The sequence below is a fragment of the Vidua macroura genome, chromosome 22, assembly GCF_024509145.1.
Source record: "Vidua macroura isolate BioBank_ID:100142 chromosome 22, ASM2450914v1, whole genome shotgun sequence".
Classification (NCBI taxonomy): Eukaryota; Metazoa; Chordata; class Aves; order Passeriformes; family Viduidae; genus Vidua; species Vidua macroura.
The window spans coordinates 3,439,540-3,459,974 of NC_071592.1; the positions used below are offsets into that span (position 1 = coordinate 3,439,540).

The 20,435-nt window shown below is 43.7% G+C and overlaps 1 protein-coding gene across 1 annotated transcript in view; it reads left to right on the forward strand.

Moving 5' to 3' along the window:
- Window positions 1-20,435, forward strand: part of UBASH3B (ubiquitin associated and SH3 domain containing B) — a 70,041-nt gene that overhangs the window by 42,501 nt on the left and 7,105 nt on the right. Inside the window, exons 2-11 of the mRNA XM_053997008.1 lie at window positions 3,424-3,477; window positions 4,027-4,213; window positions 4,637-4,835; window positions 7,710-7,879; window positions 8,330-8,538; window positions 11,221-11,356; window positions 12,206-12,326; window positions 13,935-14,057; window positions 17,409-17,501; window positions 18,823-18,967. Of these exons, the coding sequence (XP_053852983.1) occupies window positions 3,424-3,477; window positions 4,027-4,213; window positions 4,637-4,835; window positions 7,710-7,879; window positions 8,330-8,538; window positions 11,221-11,356; window positions 12,206-12,326; window positions 13,935-14,057; window positions 17,409-17,501; window positions 18,823-18,967 (1,437 nt within the window). The remainder of the gene's footprint in view (window positions 1-3,423; window positions 3,478-4,026; window positions 4,214-4,636; window positions 4,836-7,709; window positions 7,880-8,329; window positions 8,539-11,220; window positions 11,357-12,205; window positions 12,327-13,934; window positions 14,058-17,408; window positions 17,502-18,822; window positions 18,968-20,435) is intronic.

Genomic DNA, 20,435 nt, shown 5'->3' on the forward strand with positions numbered 1-20,435 from the left:
TGGGCCAGGGAGGCAACACCAATTCTGCTGGAATATTTTGGGGTCAGCTCTTTAGCTGGGATTCTTCCTGGCAATATTTCACCAGTGAGTGAGTGGGGAAAGGTTTTCCTTGGGCCCCGACATTGAGAAGTGTCACAGGGAGGGCTTTGAGGTTGAAGAATCAAACCCATTTAATTCTTCCCGGTGAATGAAATACCTGCTGTGCATTTGGAAGTCATTGCTGTTAGGATTTTCTTTCCCCTTCCCCAAATTCTCCAGAGCTGCAGTTGCACAGAACCTCTGCTGTCTGTTCAAAATGATTATTCCATGTTGCTGGGTGCTTTTAAATGATTTCCCTGCACTTCATCTCAGAATCCAAGAGATGGAGGAACTGGGTGCCTCAGGGGACCAGCAATGCTGCACAAAGCTTCTGAACCCATTTTGCATCACCAGAAGCGTTTACTCAGTGATACCATCCAGTAAATTCTGAAAAATAAGTCATTTTCTTACTTTTTTCCTCTTTTCTGGTTCATCTGAGTCACTGTTTTTTTTTTTTTTTTTCTACAACGCTCCAGCCAACACTTGCTACCCAGCGTGAGGAAATGTGAGCACCTAAGCCATAATTTGTCACCTAATTAAGTGACCTGATTTTCTCAGGAGCAGGATGTGTTTTCCAGCTCCCACTGCACTCAGCAGTTGTGAAAATCAGGCCACTTTTGCATGGCTGGGACCAGTTTTGAGTACTCAAATTCTAAAAAGCTGATTTTGGCCTGGGAGCTGGAGGATGGGTCCTCTCCAGGTTTTGGCCAGGGTGGAATTTTGGGAGGAAAGCAGAGACTTATCAGTCATCAGCACCATCAGCACCATTCCTGGCACTAAATTAAAAAATAAGAGAGAAAAACCCAAAGAAATCTCTCAGTTGCAGATCCTGGGATAAAAATATCCTTTGGCCTTGTTTGCTTTATGCAGCATTTCCTCCTCACACTGAAAATTAAATTGAAAAGGGGGTTGGTTGTCCCTGTGGATGATGGAGGCAGCTCTGGAAATCACAGGTGAACAAAGGTGTGGCTCCAGCCTCATGTTCTCTGCCTCCCTTCGGGCTCCCCAAGCACTGCAGGAGCTGCAGTTAATTCCAGCAGAGCTCCTCTCTGTGATTTGTTCCAAGGAATCATCAGGTCATGAAGGAGAAGAGTCCCCGAGGGTGGCTGGTGGAAGCTGGACTGTGCACAGCTCCTCCAGAGATCTGTGCTGAGATCTGGGCAGAGGAAATCCCGGAGAAACTGCTCATTCCAGAGCCAGAGCTGTCCTGGCAGGGCAGGTTTCACTGCCAGCCTTCAGAGGAGAGTTTTGCAGAGTCACATCTCTCCAAAGAGCAGAAACAACCCAGACCGGAGGGGAGCTGAGCTGAGCTGAGCAAGGGCAGCACAGCAACTGATGGAAGCAGGGCAGGAAGAATGCCCAGGCATTGTTCCAGGGAGGTCCCCCTTATCTTTAGAGTCGTTCCCCCTATCTTTTAGAGATCCTCCCTATCTTTTAGAGAAGTCCCCCTTATCTTTTAGAGAAGTCCCCCTTATCTTTTAGAGATGTTCCCCCTTATCTTTTAGAGAAGTCCTGCTTATCTTTTAGAGAGATCCCCCTTATCTTTTAGAGAGGTGCCCCCTGTATTTTAGACATGTGTCCCTTATCTTCTAGAGATGACCCCCCTATCTTTTAGAGAAGTCCCCCCTATCTTTCAGAGAGGTGCCCCCTATCTTTTAGAGAGGTGCCCCTTATCTTTCAGCTCCTTTGCCTGAGCTGCTTTCCAAAGCAAAGCAGTTTCTGCTTTGCATAGAACATTTTCCAGAGCAGAGCAAGGTCAGCGAGGCAGGAGCACCAACCCACAGCGTTCACCACCCCAAATCCATCAAATCCATCCTCCAGAGGGCAGCTGGGCCCAGCTCTCTGCTGATCTCCAGGGAATGCTGGCAGATAAGGGCAGCAAAACAGCCTGGGGAGGAAGTATTTTCATCATCACACATTTGCAACACAGCCCTCTATTTTTCTCTTTTTTTTTTGTTGTTTTTTTACCATTATCAGCATTATCTTTCTGCCTTCCTCTTACCCTCCAAACGAACCAAAATGTGTGTGTTCAAGGGGTGGGGAAGGCTGAAGCACAGCTGAGTCAACAGCACACGGCTGGGGGCTGGGGGTCACGTTCAGGAACACCCTCCGGGGGTGTCAGAGCATTTGGAAATGACAGAAGGGGTGACACCAGAACGGCCACAAGTCCTGGAGGGTCCCTGACCCCAGACCCACGGGCTGGAGCCTGGATCTGCTCCCTTTCCCTTAAGCAGGAAGCTCTGAAATCCCCTTTTCATGGGGAATTCTGCACCTTCCTCAACTGAGCTCCCATCTCTGCCTCGTGACCCTAAAATTTCTGTCATTTTCTGCCTTCTTCACTCATAATTCTTGCTCCATTTGGGTTCTGGGTGAATGCCTCCCTTTGGCTGTCCCTGGTGCCGCAGAGCTGGGCTGCTCCACAGCTGCTTTCCCGTGCTGCTGTCGAGCACTTGGGAAACACAATTCCACATTTAACGCTGTTCCATGTGCTCAGAAACTCGCTGAACAGGAGAGCTGGGTGTTCCCAGCTGGAGGGGAAAGGGATTCAGAGACATCCTGAAGGGAAAGCAGCAGAAGAGCTCTTTGAATAGAGCAAGGACTAAAGGGAGCTTTTGTAAGCTGGAAAATCTCTGTTTGTGCCCTCTCGTGGCTGTTGGATTCTTCTCCTTCTCAGTGCAACTCCTGCACTTCCAGAACCAAATCTTTGGGGTTTTGTTGCTCTGATTTTTAAAAGTGTTAAGTTTTCTTTTATAGTTCTTTTGAAAGTGTTAAAGTTCTCATAAAACTTCTTTAAAATTCTGATAATGTTTACATATTTGAGAGTCAGAGTTCCCACACAATTTAATGTATAAATAAAATAGTTTACATATTTCTCTGTGAGTAGAGAGAAATAATTGATTAATCTTTAAACCAGTGTGGTTGGAGAAGTAGTAATTCCATCTTCCAATCCACGGTCGCTTTTAAAATTCTATAAATACCAAATGTTTGAATAAAATTAGTTATTTTTCTCTTTTAAACTTACCAAGCTTCTGCGTACTCATTTCATGTCCAATAGCAACAGGGTTTCATGCTGAAATTGCCAGCAAAGAGACCTTTAAATGCTGGTGTTTCTCTGTCCAGAAAAAGTGGGGAAGTGGGAAAACCCAGAGGTCCATATTTCATATTTTGTGCTGGCTGTGTGACTTTGCCCTTCAGTCAGTTGATGGGGATTTGACAGGTGGCACACCCAAAAAAAAAAAAAGCCCAAGGGGTTGGAGAATTGGAAAGAGCATCCCACGAGTGTCCAAACACACAGCAGCAGGACCCAGCAGCACTGAAATTCTCTTTATTTTGCTCTCTCTGCAGACAAAAAGCGCTGGCATCGACAGGTGGAAGGAGTGTTCAAGCAGCATGCGACTGGTTGGTATGAAGTAATAAATGTTAAAAAGTAGCAGAAATGGTGAATTTAGGGTTTCAGCCATTAGAATGTGGAATGTTTAAACAGGGGTGCTGTCTGAAAAGCACCTGCAGAGTTAGTGAGGTGCTGGTTAAGTGCTGGAAACAAGCAGTGCAGAAATGAGGCTGGTCCGGGGGGGTTTGTGATCTGCAGCGAAGGCAGGAACAGGTGAGAGAAGGAGCCCCCACCCTCGCAGCTGAGAACAGCCGAGAGCAGGAGCGGTTCCTGGTGCCCTCCTCCCTGTGGTTTGCACTCTGAAAGGCAGAAAAGGCAGAAGCAGTGACCTGGCTTAGATCTTCAGAGCGTCAGCCTGAAAGTAAAACCCAATTTTGTGTATTCCTGAGCAGCGCTAATGGGCTGCGAGTGAGGCAGAGCAGCTCTGCCCGACCCGCCAGCGCCGCGTTTTCCCATAAAGGGACAACGACCGGCAGCCAGCGCAGGGGGAGCTGCTTTTGTTGGGGGAAGAAAATCGCTGATTATCTCTCGATTTAACAGTTCTTTCTGCCTGCCAGGCTCTTCTCCCACGTGGGTGACCCGTTCCTGGATGACACCCTGCCCCGGGAGTACGTGCTGTACCTGCGCCCCACCGGGCCCCTGGCGCAGAAGCTCTCGGAGTTCTGGCAGCAGTCGAAGCAGATCTGTGGCAAGAACAAAGCTCACAACATCTTCCCCCACATCACCCTCTGCCAGTTCTTCATGGTAAAGCACAGCTCCTCTCTCCTTCAGCCTTTCCTTGCCAGGCTCAGCCTGGAGACTTCATCCTGGCTTTGGGGGGGGAGATGTGGGGGGATTTTGCCGATGCCTGGGCTGCTGGAGGAGGTAATTGGTTTTTTAAGCTGTTGTTTTCAGGGAAGAGCAGCAGCAGAAGACTGAATTCTCATCCTCTCCAGTGATCCTTAGCGTGAGAATGGGTGGGGGGAGCTTGGGGAGGTTACTTGGGGATAGCTGATCCTGCTTTGAGGACAAGGGAGGGGCCGAGGATCTCTAAACACAGATTTTTTTAACATTTTTTTCCCCACACACCCCTGTGCTTTTTCTCACTGCATGAGGGGAAGGGTAGACCACTGACACCCACCCACATCCTTTCCTTTCCTGAGCCTTGCTGCCCTGCTTCCTTGGCAGTGCGAGGACAGCAAGGTGGATGCTCTCACGGAAGCCCTGCAGGCCACGGTGATGCGCTGGAAATGCAAATTCCCCGCCCCGCTGCCCCTGGAGCTCTACACCTCCTCCAACTTCATCGGGCTCTTCGTCAAGGAGGAAAGTGCTGAGGTGCTCAAGAAGTTCGCTGCAGACTTCGCTGCAGAGGCGGCTTCCAAAGCAGGTGAGGGACTGCTCTGGCAGCTGCCAGCCTGGCATTGTCAGGAAAACAAAGTTTGGTGTCAGGAGAGCCCAGCCTGGGCATTGTCAGGAAAACAAAGTTTGGTGTGAGGTGAGCCCAGCCTGGGCATTGTCAGAGAAAACAAAGTTTGGTGTCAGGAGAGCCCAGCCTGGGCATTGTCAGAGAAAACAAAGTTTGGATGCCAAAAAATCTCAGCTTGGGCATTGATAGAAAACCAAAACTTTGATTCCATAAGAGCCCAGTTTAGGCACTGCCAGAAAAACCAAAACTTTGATGCCATGAAGAAGCAAAGCAGCTGCCAAATCTCACAGTCTGGGCCTTTACAGAACCCCAAAGCTCTGATGCCACCAAGAAGTAAAGCTCAAAAGCAAATCCCTGATTTTTAAGTGAAAACTCAAACATCCCAGCGGGTGCTTTGGCTTTTCAGCTGGGAGATGTCTCAGCCTGAGTTTGCAGTGCTGTTTCTGGAGGGGAAGCTGACGTTTGGTGGTTCTTTACCCTTTCACAGAGCTGCTCTGAGCTGTTTCCTGCCCCGCTCACCACCTCCAGCCACCACCACAGAACTTTCCCCGGCTATTTCAAGGCCGTGGTTGTTTTCTCACTGCATTTCTGAGGTGTGAAAAGGGCTCTGGGAGAAGACCCCAAGTGCCCTTTCCAACCTCAGAGCTCACAGGGCCGTGTCCGTGATCCTCTCCTGCTTCTGGATGGGGAATAACCAGAATCTCATCCTCTCCACTGCTGAACCTGGCTGAGTGTCCTCCAGTCACCTCCAAACTGGGAAGTCACAGCACCCACAACACCAAAATCCCACCCTCCAGCACTGCAGAGCTCAGCTTGGCCTGCCCACAACACAACTGGTTTAGTCCTTCCCAATCCCAGGCTTATCCTGGAGCTTAAATGCATCCAAATGCAGCAAATTCTGCATTCCTGGGGTGCTCCCGTGCTGGGCAGGCACCCCCCAGCCATGCAGGGCTGCTCTGAGTCTGTCCCTGCTCCAGAGCAGGGAGCCAGAAGTGTCCAGAACCTCTGGAGTTTGTTGCTTTCACCTGACCTGGAACTCCCCTTCCCTTTAGAAGAGGGAGGGAATTTTATCTTTAAAAGGAAGGCAGACATTAGGTAGGTCCAAGGACACTGCAGCCACGTGAGAGTGGGGTCAGTGTTTCCCTCCAGCAGAGCCAAAAATGCAATTTTTATCCAAAAAAAACCCCACTGACCCAGAATAAAGAAGCATTGGTGGCTTCCAACAATCTTCTGCCCTGAGGCTGCTCCAATTCAGGCCAAATTGGGGTTTTTTGGGGGAAAGCAATTGCTGCATTGCAGCCACAGCTTGGTCAGGTTATCACATTAAAGTCTCTGGGTTGTTTTTTTTTTTTAGAGATCTTGAACATATTTTTTTATTGCTGATGAAAAACAGCAACAAAAAAAAAAAAAAGATGGATGAGCTTGCAAAGCTACCCCTGGCTGGCACTCGGAGCCAAGTCTCTGAATAGCTGCAATTGTGACTGAATAATCAGTCAAATCTAATTGCAATTTTTGGTTGAATAAGCAAGAATAAATTATGTGCAAACAATGTATCCTATGATTTCCACATCTACTGGAAGAGCCCAAATATTTTCACCTGGAATCATCTCCTGGTGCAGATTCTTTTTTTTTCTGCAGGACTATTTTGAATCATTATTATGTTTCCACATTTTGGGAATACCTCACCCTCAGTGGCTAAACTGATAATCCAACTAATGTCCAGGGAAAAGATTTAATCAACTTGAACAAACCTGAAAATTCCATGGATTTGTAATTTACTGCAACAGAGAGAACAATGGAGGGAGAGTAAAAATCATGATTTTTAACCTGTTTATTTTGGAAAGATCCTCAGCTGCTCATGAAAGCCTCTGGATTTTCCTGCCTGGAAAAATCTCTTTTTTTTTTTTGGCAGGAGATCCTGTGTGTGTCCAGAGTTTGCAAGGATGCCTTGTCTGGCTCCCTGGCTGAATCAGACCCCAAATCTCTGATCATTTGATCCGGGGTGCAATGTTAGACACCTCTGACAGTCTGCTCAGAGAGAAAGTCAGATGAACTTTCCCAGGCATTGCTCTGGGGGAGCGTTGAGAAAGCTCAGAGAAAGGATTAAAATCATCTTTAATCTTTGCAGCTGGTGTCTTGAACATTTTTTTTTTACCTGTAAGATGATTACAAGAAGGGTGCTGTTCACAATTAGCCAATGAGGTGAGGGGTGTTGATTGAGGAGCCATCAGGTCCAGCTTTCTCAGAACAGTCTATAAAAGAATGTGATGTCTAAGAAACTTTGCTCTTGCCTTCTGGGAAGATCTTGGAGCCTGTGTTGCTTTATTCAGCTGTCCCTAATACAATAGCAACAACCTCCCACTCCCAGATTTCCAGCTGAACTCCATCTTGTCCCACTGGAGCATCTTTGCAAGTGCAGCTCTGTTGTGTGGATATTCTCAGTTCAGTCAGAGAGAAAAAGAGAAGGATTTCTGCCAGGCTAAGCCTGGGAAGAAGTCCCAGAGGAATGTAAACAATCTATTATCTTTTATCTATTAACAATCTATAAACAATCTATTATCTTGCTTTCTGTTCACATTGTTTATAGATCTGTTCTACCACACTGACCTAAGTCCAGTGTAACAATCAGGTGAGATGTTTTTACTCTAAGACCAATGGAATGAATGTTCACGATGTTCTCTATAAAAGAGAGAAGTGCTTTTGAATAAAGGCTCATTTTGCCTTCTGAAACCGTGCGAGTCATTTCGCCCGTCCCTGGCTCAACAGCGTCAGGGTTGGAGCCACGGTCACTAACCTGGCAGAAAGGGGTTTTCAGCCCTCCTCTCCCCATTGCAGATGTCCACGTGGAGCCCCACAAGAAGCAGCTCCACGTGACCCTGGCCTATCACTTCCAGAGCAGCCACCTGCCCACGCTGGAGAAGCTGGCCCAGAGCATCGACGTCAAGCTGGGCTGTGACTGGGTGGCCGCGATCTTCTCCCGCGACATTCGCTTCGTCAACCACGAGGTAAACTCCTGGAGCTCGTTTCACCCCCAAAAAATCACCCCTCTGCTGAAGGTCCCTTTGCATTTGTGGCAGCAGCTCTCTGGCCACAAACACAACTTTCCCTGGCATCATTCTGGGAAAAGGCTGTGAGAAGATCAGAGAAAAGAATGAGAAACAATTCTTATCTTCACTTGCTGGTTATTGCTGCTGTTGTGAACACGTGCAATGTGTTATGGAGATTTGTTTACCGAAGGGTGGTTTCTTAATTAGCCAGTGGTGATGGTGTTTTAACTAAAGGACCAATCCATTCCACCTGCAGCGAGCTAGGGTATAAAAAAGAGCAATGGGTTTTAAAATAAAGATTATTATTCAGCCTTCTGTGATAATTGCAGTCTGTGCTAATTATTACCTGGCGGGGGGCCTGTTTGATGTGATATCCATTAACAACATTTTGTGCTTTTTCTCCCCCAGACTCTGCAAGTGATCTACCCCTACACCCCCCAGAACGACGATGAGCTGGAGCTGGTCCCGGGGGATTTCATTTTCATGTCCCCAGTGGAGCAAACCAGCACGAGCGAGGGCTGGATTTATGGCATTTCCCTTGCCACGGGCTGCTCGGGGCTGCTCCCTGAAAACTACATCACCAAGGCGGATGAATGTGGCACCTGGGTGTTCCATGGGTAGGTCAAGCTGCTCCTCCCCTTTCCTTGGCTGCAGAAAGGGGCTCAGTGATGCCTTGGGAGGCTGCCTGGAACAGAGGCTGGACAGAGTTAAAGGAATAAAGCAGGGATTTACTGAAAAGCCTTCAAAGGACACACCTTGGGCAGGACAAGAGCTTGGCCATGACTACACCCAAGATGTTACCCAAGTCATTTTATAAGTTTTGGTCCATTTCCATATTGGGTTAATTGTGCAATTCCAGCTCCAGGTGATGCAGTCCCACCCTCCCAGTTTGCTCCCCTCCATTCCCTGCTGTTTGCACTTTTTGGGCTGAAGCTGCAGCGGTGTCCTTGGTGCTGGGCTGGAGAAGGATTGTTCTGTGTGCCCGAGCTGTGAGGAGAACTTGCTGACACTTTACATGGAGTTCAGAGTTATAAATGCAGTACAGAAGGTGGAAAATATGAAAGCTCAAACTGAAGGCAGCAGCAGCAGCAGCTGGGATTTCACCTGGGGCGGCGAGGAGGGATGCTGAGAAGGGCACTGAGGGGAAGGAGCTGGCACACAGAGCCTCATCTCATCAGCCAAGGAGCAGCAGATGCTGTCCCCTAGCGTGGGGTTAGAGGACAAGGTGATTTCTGCAGCTGAGATGCTGCAGCAGCTCTTTGTGACTCGCTGCTGGCTGCTGGAGCTGGAGCAGATGGCTGCTGGAGGCACTGCTGTGCAGGCACCTCTGGGGTGGGCCTGCCATCAGCAAGGTGTAAATTTGAGAGTTAATTTGGGAAGAGACATCTTCCGTGCATAATTCCCTGCTGAAAAGGACTTTGGGTCAGGAACATTCCCTAGATTTTCAGGAGCCTGTCATTGGCTTCAGTGAGAATTCAGCCCTCATATTTCAATAAGGTTATGCCTCTTGATTTTAGTGGGAATTCATTAAACAGAATGCTGGTCCTGAAATCACTCGTTTACCCCTCATTTATCCCTGCCAGAGCAGGGGAGACAAGGCACCATCCAGAAGACAGGAGATGGATCCAGGGTTTTTGGGGAAAAGCTTCCAAACAGTGTCCTTAGGAGATGACTAAGCTGGAGCAGCCTCAGCAGTTTGTGTTTTCCAGCAGCACTGGAGACAGGCTGGTGGCTCTTCTCCAGGCACACTGAGAGTTTGCCTCTGCCTCATCCCCATTCCCAGCAAATCCTGCCATCTATAAATAGATGGAGAAGCGTTTGTGGCCTTTATTAAAAGGTTTAGAGAGAAAGAAAGGCTCAGAAATTGTGTGGTAGCTCCTGGGGGCAAAGGGAAGTGGGGTAACCAAAAAATCCTTGGTATTCTCCAGACCAGTGTCCTTAAAAAATGTCATATGGGCAAGGCAGGAAAGGGATTAAATGGGAGGAAGGGCTGACAGCTGTGAGAAATTCACTTTGTACAGAAATAGAGATGGGTCCTCAGTGAGAACTGAGATTCTGTTCACATTGAGATTCCGTTCACACTGAGATATTCAAGTTCTGGGGTCACTGAGGATGGATCAGTGCTGACTCCAATGCTCTATCTGCATTTGGACAACGAGGGGAACAATTCCTCAGGGCAGGGCCAGCCCCTGCTGGGAACTCCGGAATAATCCAGTAGCTCAGTGTCATCCTTGCACCCTAATTCCAGCAGATAATAGATCAGGACCAACACCATTGTGGGTGTTTTCCTCCTTTAAATCATATAAATCACACAGGTGACCTATTTTTGTCCCACTGGCAGAGTCACTCGGGGCTGTTTTGCCAGCTCTGAAACCCCTCTGAGATTTTATCCTGACTGCTGCTATCAGGAAGCAGCTCCTGATGTATTTAAGGCACTGAAAAGTGCCAGCTCTGGCGACTCTTTCTGTCCAACTAAATGACCACATCCATTACCTGATAATGTTCTATTTTTTTAATGACTAAGCAGAGGTAACTGAGTCAGCAGAGGGTCGAGGCAGCTTCTGTAATTGCCTGTCACATTTTAGTCCCCAAGGTTTTGGTCAAAGTCCTTGAATACCTGGGAACAAGAGCTTTATTCAGGGGGAACATCATTAGGCAAGGCCCTCCAGGGAGAGTGGGGTCCTTTAAATCCCTTTGGCTGCCCTTAACAGGAAGCACTGGGGGGAATAAATTCCCAAGCAGGTGGGAAGGGGAATAGGCAGCACTGAAAACTGCAGGAACAACAGGGCTGAGTCCCTGGCAGGTGTAAAAGCTGTTTTGGGCACAGAAACCCTGAAAACTGCCCAGGGAGAGGCCCCAGGTTTCTGCTGAAGCCACAGTTTGTGCTAGAAAGGTGAGTGCAAACTCCCTGCTGCCATTAATTCCCAAACTTGGGACCACAAGTCCATGGTCAGTGACAGGGACAGGTCCCAGGTGATGTTAGAGAGCACCCTGTGGTCATCAGGAAGGTCCTGGCATTTTCCAGGAGATTATTCCAGGGTGGAGAGAGCCCCCCAGGCCAAAGTCTGGGAATTGTTCTGTGAATTGTTTCCAAGGGAGCGGCCATGGAGATGGAATTGGTCTCCTCACGTGTGTGCATCACCTGGCAAGGTGCTCTCAGGGCAGCACTAAAACCCAAATAATAATGAAATAATATCACAACAGCAATTACCACTGGCTCCTGAAGAAACAGAAACATCCTGAGAGCAGCCTGAGCACAATGAGCACTCCCAAACACAATGTTTTTCTATTTTTGGCAGGTCCTACTCCATTCTGAACACCACATCTTGCCCATCCCTTCAAGCCTTTGCTGATGGGGCTCTGGAGAGAAGGCAGCAGGAAGACCAAGGGCCAGGGGACGCTGGGCCACTCACCATCATCTGCCAGAACGTGCAGGTGGGACCCCACAGCCAGAAATTATCAGGGACAAGCTTCCAGTGAATGGATTTTTCCCCAAAAAAATTTACCTTTCCACTCCCTGCAGCACAAGTTGCAGAGTTTTTTGGATGACACAACCCCGTCCCCAGAGTGCCTCTTCAGCTGGGGTGGCAGGACCCCATCCTCTGCCCCCTTCAGCAGCTTCATTCCACCTACAATAAATGTAAATGTACCAGGACTATATGTATATATAAATGTACCAGGATTGTAAATTCCCAAAGAGCCCCACAAACCCATAAAAGCAATAAATCCTGCAGCCTTCCCTGTGATGTTTGCACAAGGGCAAAGCAGGAGGAGCCTGGGGCTGGCTCCTGTGGCTTGCTCAGTTGTCTCTCCACTCTGCTGAAGGTCAAACCTGCTGTCACTTTGGTGCCTGGAGAGGCTGCCTGGAACAGAGGCTGGACAGAGTTAGAGGAATAAAGCAGGGATTTATTAAAAGGCTTTTAAAGGGCACACCTTGGGCTGTACAAGAGCTTGGCCATGGCTACACCCAAGATGGACCCCAGGTCACGAGTTTTGACACTTTTATAAGTTTTGGTCCATTTCCATATTGGGTTAATTGTGCAATTCCAGCTCAGGTGATGCAGTCCCATCCTCCCAGTTTGCTCCCCTCCATTCCCTGCTGTTTGCACTTTTTGGGCTGAAGCTGCAGCGGTGTCCTTGGTTCTGGGCTGGAGAAGGATTGTTCTGTGTGCCCGAGCTGTGAGGAGAACTTGCTGACACTTTACATGGAGTTCAGAGTTATAAATGCAGTACAGAAGGTGGAAAATATGAAAGCTCAAACTGAAGGCATCAATTCCCTTGCAGCCCCTGAGGATCAGCAGCCAGCCGGGCCCTCAGAAGCGCTGCCTGTTCGTCTGCAGGCACGGCGAGAGGATGGACGTGGTTTTTGGGAAGTACTGGCTGTCCCAGTGCTTCGATGCCAAAGGTGAGCCCAGGGGTGTTGCATTGAGGTAAAACCTGATAAAAGAAAGGCCTTTTAATGTCACAGTTGAGACAGTCACAACACAAAGCAACGCTCCATTTTCAAAAGGTTTGAAAACTGTTTTTATTACAGCTTGCATGCTTTTTATACATTCTTACAAAACTCTTCAGTTTACACTTTACTCATTGGTCAGGAGAGACAAACAAAGCGCTCATTGGAACAGGCAGTTGCAGGTTTCTCTTATTTATCTCTTATTTATCCTTCTTTCTTTCTTGGTTTCTATGTCAAGGACCTTGGTAGAGAATTCTTTCAGGGGTAAACGTGGATCCTCTTACCAAACTTCTCTCTGGCTCACAGAAGTGGCTGTAAAACCTCTTCCACATTATAAAGTCAGGCCTTGCTGTTTCAGCTGAATTAACAGGTAGCCTGTTAAGTTCCCCTGGAAAAGAGCCATGAGAATGGGTTTGCATAACAATTTGTTCTTGGAAAAAGGCAGTTTGCATCCGTGAAAACTAAGGAATCTCTCCTGTGAGAATCCACAAATAAAAAATATAAACACCTGTGTAAAGAGTCTTAGCACAAACACACACAGGCACCTCCTAACCAATGAACTGAGGGGCAAGAAAGTGACCAACCAATTAGAATAAAACATAACTTGGAAAACTGGATTAAAAATAGGCTCTGACATTAAAGTGGAGCCTTTGCAGCTGGAACTTCGAAGTGTTCTGCCCGTTGTTATTCACTGTTATTGTTATATGGGGTATCCCAGGATTTCATGGAGGAAGGAGAAGTGGCCACTGCCTGGTGGAAGCTGTGGGTTTAACATAAAATGATGTTTTTTGTGCAGCCAGCAGCAGCAAGTCATGCAGGGAGGAAATACTCCATTTGGCAATATTTGGGGAAATACTGCAGGAGTGATTGCACTCTGCAGTTGCATCACCTAAGGGAAAATGCAGTCGTGATGTTGGTGGTCAGTGTTCAGTGAAAACATTTGCTGCCATCAAGAAAATATTTTGCACTGCTGGCTCTCATGAAATGGAGCCATTCACTTGTTAAATGAAAATAACACTGCTCGGAGTGGCTTTTGGGGCATAAATTGCTGTTTTCAAGCCAGTATTATGCTCGGGTTTCAGACTAGAGAACAAATTCGAACTCCAGGCTGTGTTGGCCTTAGAGCTGATCAGAAATCTGTCCTAAAAGACAGATTCCTCTACTCAAAAACACCAATACCTTGTACTGAAAGGATGATTTCACAACTCCCTTCTTTCTAAACTATGGCTGAGGAGCTCTGACATTCCAGCCTCCTCTAAAAGTGTAATGTTTGTTGTGGGATAGAAATTACTTTCCCTTGGGGAAATCGGTCCTAAAAAAAAAAAAATTTTAGAACCTTAGCAACATTCTGTGCTGATTTTGAGCTGGTGAGAGGTGTTTAATTTAATTTTGTGAGATTCCTGGTGGGTTTAGATGGGAAAAAAAAAAAAACTTGCTCACGAGCCAGGCCTAGGCAGGACCTGCAAAGCACAGCCGAGGTGGTGGGAGAGGGGAAGATCAGGTGTGATGTTCCTGCCTCTGTCTGGGGGAATAATTCCAGCTTGGCACCTCTCCCTGCAGGCAGGTACATGCGCAGTAACCTGAACATGCCTCACAACTTACCTCAGAGGAGTGGTGGTTTCAGGGATTACGAGAAAGACGCTCCCATCACCGTGCTGGGCTGCACCCAGGCGAGGCTCGTGGGTAAGTGCTGCTCAGCAGGCAAAGCTTGCAGCTTTGGATTGGGCATTTTGGGGGGGATTTTGGGAAGGAATTGCTCCCCGTGAGTGTGGCACAGGTTGTCCACCCGTGGAAGTGTCCAAAGCCAGGTTGGACAGGGTTTGGAGCAACCTGGGCTAGTGGAAGGTGTCCCTGCCCATGAGATTTTTGGTTTTTTCCAACCCAAAGCTGTCACTATTGGACACGAAATGAGTACACAGAAGCTTGGTAAGCTCAAAAAAAGACAGTTTTATTTGAACATCTGGTATTTATAGAATTCCAAAGGTGACCGTGGATTGGAGGATGGAATTGCCACCTCTCCAGCCACACTGGTCAAACCAACAGTCCATCCATTCTCTCCTCCCACAAAGAAAAATGCAAAACAATCATTATTTACATGAACAGTGTGTGAGAACTCCAGTAGAAATACGTAAACATTATCTGAATGCTAAAGAAGTTTTATGAGAACTCTAAAAATTTCAAAAGAACCATAAAAGAAAACTTAACACTTTTAAAAATCAGGGCAACACAAAGCATTCCATGATTCCATGAAGATCTTGCCCAGGAAGTTTCATTATCTTCCTCCCACAGCCCCCATCAGAGAAAGGAAAGGTGCAGGGCAGGAAAAAATGGATTGGATGCCCTGAGCTAACGGGATTTAAATCTTTCGAGGAGATTTGCAAAGTCCCTTCACCTTTCCGAGCAATTTCCCTCTTCCAAAGGAAACCTCATCTCCTTCAGCTGCTGCAGCTGAGGAAAAGGCAAAGCAGAAATGTGGGACGTGGGGGAAATCAGAGCCATCAAAGGATGGGTGCACTGGGAAGATTTTATTATCCACGTTGTGGAGAAGTGCAGCAGTGTGGCCATCACCTCATGCAAAATCTGCTTTTTTCACCCAGTTTGCCACACCAGTATCCTTTTATCAGTCTGCCTGGCTTTATATTGTCACAAATAATTTCCAGTGCTCTGCCACCCCCCCGTCCTCATCCCTGACTTCGGAGCCTGTTGGTTTGTGCACAGACAGAAAATCCTTTGCCAGCCAAGGAGAGCTGTGAGGAGAGGAGCCCAGCCCCTCAGAGACACGAGCTCCAGCCCTGAGCATTTCCTCCAAACCCTTGCGAGCGCTCCGTGCTGGTCACATCCAAACTGGGCCAGCTAAAATTATCCTGCCTGCCTTGAACACAAATAAATCACAGTGCAGCAGCAGCAGCACGCTCAGACTCCACATGGCAGCGGGGTTTGCAGTCTGCACAGGACAGGAGGGACCTGAGAGGGTCACAGCACACTTTGCTGTGGCACTCAGGGGACAAGGACACACTTTGGGTGGCACTGAAGTGCCCCAAGGACACTTTGCTGTGGCACTCAGGGGACAAGGACACACTTGGGGTGGCACTGAAGTGCCCCAAGGACACTTTGCTGGTGGCATTAAAAGGGTTTGAGGACACTTTGCTGGTGGCAGTAAAGGGGTCCCAGGACACATTCTGTGGGGAATTAAAGGGGTTTGAGGGCACACTTTCCTGGTGGCAATGAAGGGTCCAAGGACACTTTGCTGGTGGCATTTGAGGGGTCTGAGGACACAGTTTGCTGGTGGCAGTAAAGGGGCCCCAGGACCCAATTTGCTGTGGCATTCAGGGGATTAGAGGACACAGTTTGCTGGTGGCATTAAAGTGCTCTCACACTTCACTGGTGACATTCAGGGGGTCTGAGGACACACTTTGTGGGGCATTAAAGGGGTCTGGGGGCACACTCTGCTGGTGGCATCCAAGAGGTCCAAGGACAAACCTTTCTGGTGGCATTAGGGGGGTTTGAGGACACACTTTGCTTGTGTCTTTCAAGGGTCCAAGGACACATTTTGTGTGGCATTAAAAGGGTCTGAGGACACACTTTGTGTGCCATTAAAAGGTTCCAAGGTCACATTTTTCTGGTGGCATTAAAAGGGTCTGAGGACACATTTTGCCGTGGCATTCAAGGGTCCAAGGTCACATTTTGCTGGTGGCATTAAGGGGGTCTGAGGACACACTTTGTGTGGCATTAAAAGGGTCTGAGGACACATTTTGCCGTGGCATTCAAGGGTCCAAGGACACGGCTGCAGCTGTGGTGGCACCGTGTGACCTCCACATAACTCGGGTGATGACCCAAGCCCAGGAGCAGCTCCTGTGGCAGAGGGCTGGCAGATGTCCCTCCCCTCAATGTCCCCACTTCTCTCAAGACATTTCTAGGTCAGCCTGCCGTGGTGACAGCCACTGTCAGGGTGAGTGTCCCCTCCTTGCTGCCACTCCTTCGCTCTTCCAGCAGAAGGAAGATGTGGCTGCTGCTCACTGCAAGCCTGAGCAGATCCCTGCTCTCCTTTGGTTCTGCAGGAACTGCAGGAATATTTAAAAACCCTGATACAGGAATGGTTAAAACTCTGATATAGGAATGGTTAAAACCCTGATACAGGAGTATTTAAAAACCATGATACAGGAATATTAAAAACCCTGATACAGGAATGGTTAAAACTCTGATACAGGAATGGTTAAAAACCCTGATACAGGAATGGTTAAAAACCCTGATACAGGAGTATTTAAAAACCATGATACAGGAATATTAAAAACCCTGATACAGGAATATTAAAAACCCTGATACAGGAATATTAAAGCACTGATGCAGGAATGGTTAAAAACACTGATGCAGGAATATTAAAAACCCCAATACAGGAATATTAAAACCCTGACACAGGAATATTAAAAACCCTGATACAGAAATATTTAAAACCCCAATACAGGAATATTAGAAACACTGATACAGAAATATTAAAAACCCTGATACAGGAATATTAAAAACCCGGTATAGGAATATCAAAAAACCCCAATATAGGAGTATTTAAAACCCCAATAGAGGAATATAAAAAACCCCAATACAGGAATATTAAAAACCCTGATACAGGAATATTAAAAACCCAATATAGGAATATCAAAAAACCCCAATACAGGAATATTAAAAACCCCAGTACAGAAATATTTAAAACCCCAATACAGGAATATTAAAAACCCTGATAGAGGAATACTAAAACCCCTGATATTAACAGGCCTGGCAGTGGAGGTGATTCTTATCTGGTTTGCAGTGGTCTCCCAGCTGCGTAATGAAATGGTGATTTATGCTAGCAGAGCATCCAGCCAGCTGAATTCAGCTGGGTTTGAGCTGTGTTGAATCATTTGACTTTTGGCTTACAGATGAAATGAAATCCAACAGCTGTACAATTTTTCTGGCTGCGTTTTTTGGCCAGACCCACGAGGAGCAGCTCCTTGCAGTGCCATTTCCCTGGATTTATTGACAAAGAGCAAAACTTCCTTGCAGGTGAAGCCTTGCTAGAAACAAACACCATCGTAGACTACATCTACAGCTCCCCCTCCCTGCGGTGTGTGCAGACAGCCCACAACATCCTGAAAGGTGAGAGCCCCTGGGGAGAGGCTGACTTCTCCTCCTTGGCTGCACACAGCACTGGCAAACTGAGAAAAAACATGATAACACTGATAAAAAACATGATAACACTGATAAAAAGCACGGTAACACTGATAAAAAGCATGGTAAAACTGATAAAAAGCATGGTAAAACTGATAAAAAGCACGGTAACACTGATAAAAAGCATGGGCTAAGTCCATGGTGAATGGCAATTATTGTTGATTTTATTACTGAATTAATTATTATAGTATTATTGCACTGTATCGTTATTATTATTATTGTATCGTATATTATTATATCATTATATTATTGTTATATATACTATATTGTACTATATATACTATATTTTATTAATATATTATATAGTATTATGTATATATTATATTACATTACATTACATTACATTACATTACATTACATTATATATAGTATGTATTATTATATTAGTGTTTATTGTATTTTGTTTTCTATTATTATATCATTATTTTATATTATGCTCTTATAATTGAATTAATCATTATTATAAATTAAGTGAACGGTAATCTTTCTTTCCATAGCAATATATTTATATATATATATATAATATTTATGGTTATATTATTATATTATAATTTTGTATTACATTCTTATAATTAATTATTATATATTAAGTGAATGGTAATCATTCTTTCCATAGCAATATATTTTTATTTATTTATATTTATACAGATAATATTTATTGTTGTAGTATTATATTACTATATTGTTATATTATTATATTATAATATTGTATTAGAGTCTTATAATTACATTAATATTATATATTAAGTGAATGGTAATCATTCTTTCCATAGCTATATATATATATATATATATAATATTTATTGTTGTATTATTATATTACTATGTTGTTATATTATTATATTATAATTTTGTATTAGATTCTTATATTTACATTAATATTATATATTAAGTGAATGGCAATCATTCTTTCCATGACAATGAATTTTATATCAGCACAATCCATAAGGAGCCCTTTTCTAATTGCAGCAGCTGCCAGCCAGAGCTTGACATTCCCTACAATATATACATTGTGTACAATGGTGGTACTGTAGGGAATACATGAAATAAATTTAATTTTTTTTTTTATTTTTATAATTAATTGGTTTTTATTCTAATAATTTTTAATTATTTAGAAAGAAATGGTAGGGCATACATCAAATAAACACTTTATTTTCCATAGGAAAACAATAAATTAGCAACCAAGCTGAGGCAGTGCAGCTGCTCTCCTCCTGCCCTGTGCTGCCTGAAGCCCGCTCTCTTTTTCCAGGAATGCAGCAGGAGAACAAGCTGAAGATCCGGGTGGAGCCCGGCCTGTTCGAGTGGACCAAGTGGGTGTCCGGGAGCTCCCTGCCCGCCTGGATCCCCCCGGTGGACTTGGCTGCAGCCACGCTGAGCGTCGATACAACCTACAGGTACCACGGAGGGGTGGATTCAGTCTGTTTCTAGAGATCATAGAGACATTTTATTTATATATATATTAAAAAAAAAGATATATATATATATAAAAATATATATATATTTGTTTGTTTATTTGTTCGTTTGTTTGCTTTATTATATATTATATATAATATTATATATAATATATATAATATATATTATATTATATATTTTATATATACATAATATATATTTTATACATTGTATATATTATATTCATGATATCTATAATATATTATAGATATTATAGATATTTCTATTTATATAACTATTTATTTTATATATATTTTATATATAAATATATATTAAATATTTAATTATATATATTTAAATAAATAAATAAAATAGGTATTATATATTATATATTATATATTATATTTATATATAAGTATATAATATATAAATAAAAATATACAAATAAAATATATTAAAAATATGTATACTATATAATAGATAATATTTAATATTTAATATATAGTATATTGTATATTATATAATATATAGTATATATTATATATGGTATATTTTATATTGTATATTGTATATTGTATATTATGTATATTATATATAAAATATATGTTATATATACAATACATGTTATATATAATATATATTATTGTATATTCATATTAAAAATATATAATATGTATATAAAAATATATATGACCTGAAAATTATGTCATGAAAAATATATAATATATTAAATATATTGATTAATATATTATATGGGTATATATATTTTATATATTTATATATAAATTATATAAACATATAAATATATATAAAACATATTCAATATGTATGAAATATAAAAATATATTATATTATATTATATTATATTATATTATATTATATTATATTATATTATATTATATTACAATTTATTATATTACATTATATTATCTATTTTTATATAAATTATATTATTACATATATAATATATACTATATGTATGAAAGATGCAAACTTATATATATAATTATATATAAAATATATGCAACATGCATGAAATATAAAAATATATTATATATAATTGTATTTTTATAAATATAATTCTATATATAATATTATATGAATAATATATTATATATTATTATATATTATTAATAGTTATATTAATTACCATTCTTATAATTACATATAAACATATGCATAAACTAAATTCTGGCTTATTATAACCCAAATTTCCCACATCACTGGCAGCTCCTCCTGATCAGGGAGCTTGCAGTTGGAATTTTTTGTTTTTCTGTTTCCCATTTCCTGGATGTGCTTTTCTCCCCCCAGACCTCTCTCTCTCTCTCTCTCTCTATCCATGTATATATATATTTTATCTTTATATTTATTATATAAACATATCATTGTATATAAATGTATGCAATATGTATGAAATATATAAAAATATATTATATATAATTATTTTATATAAATATTAATTATATATCA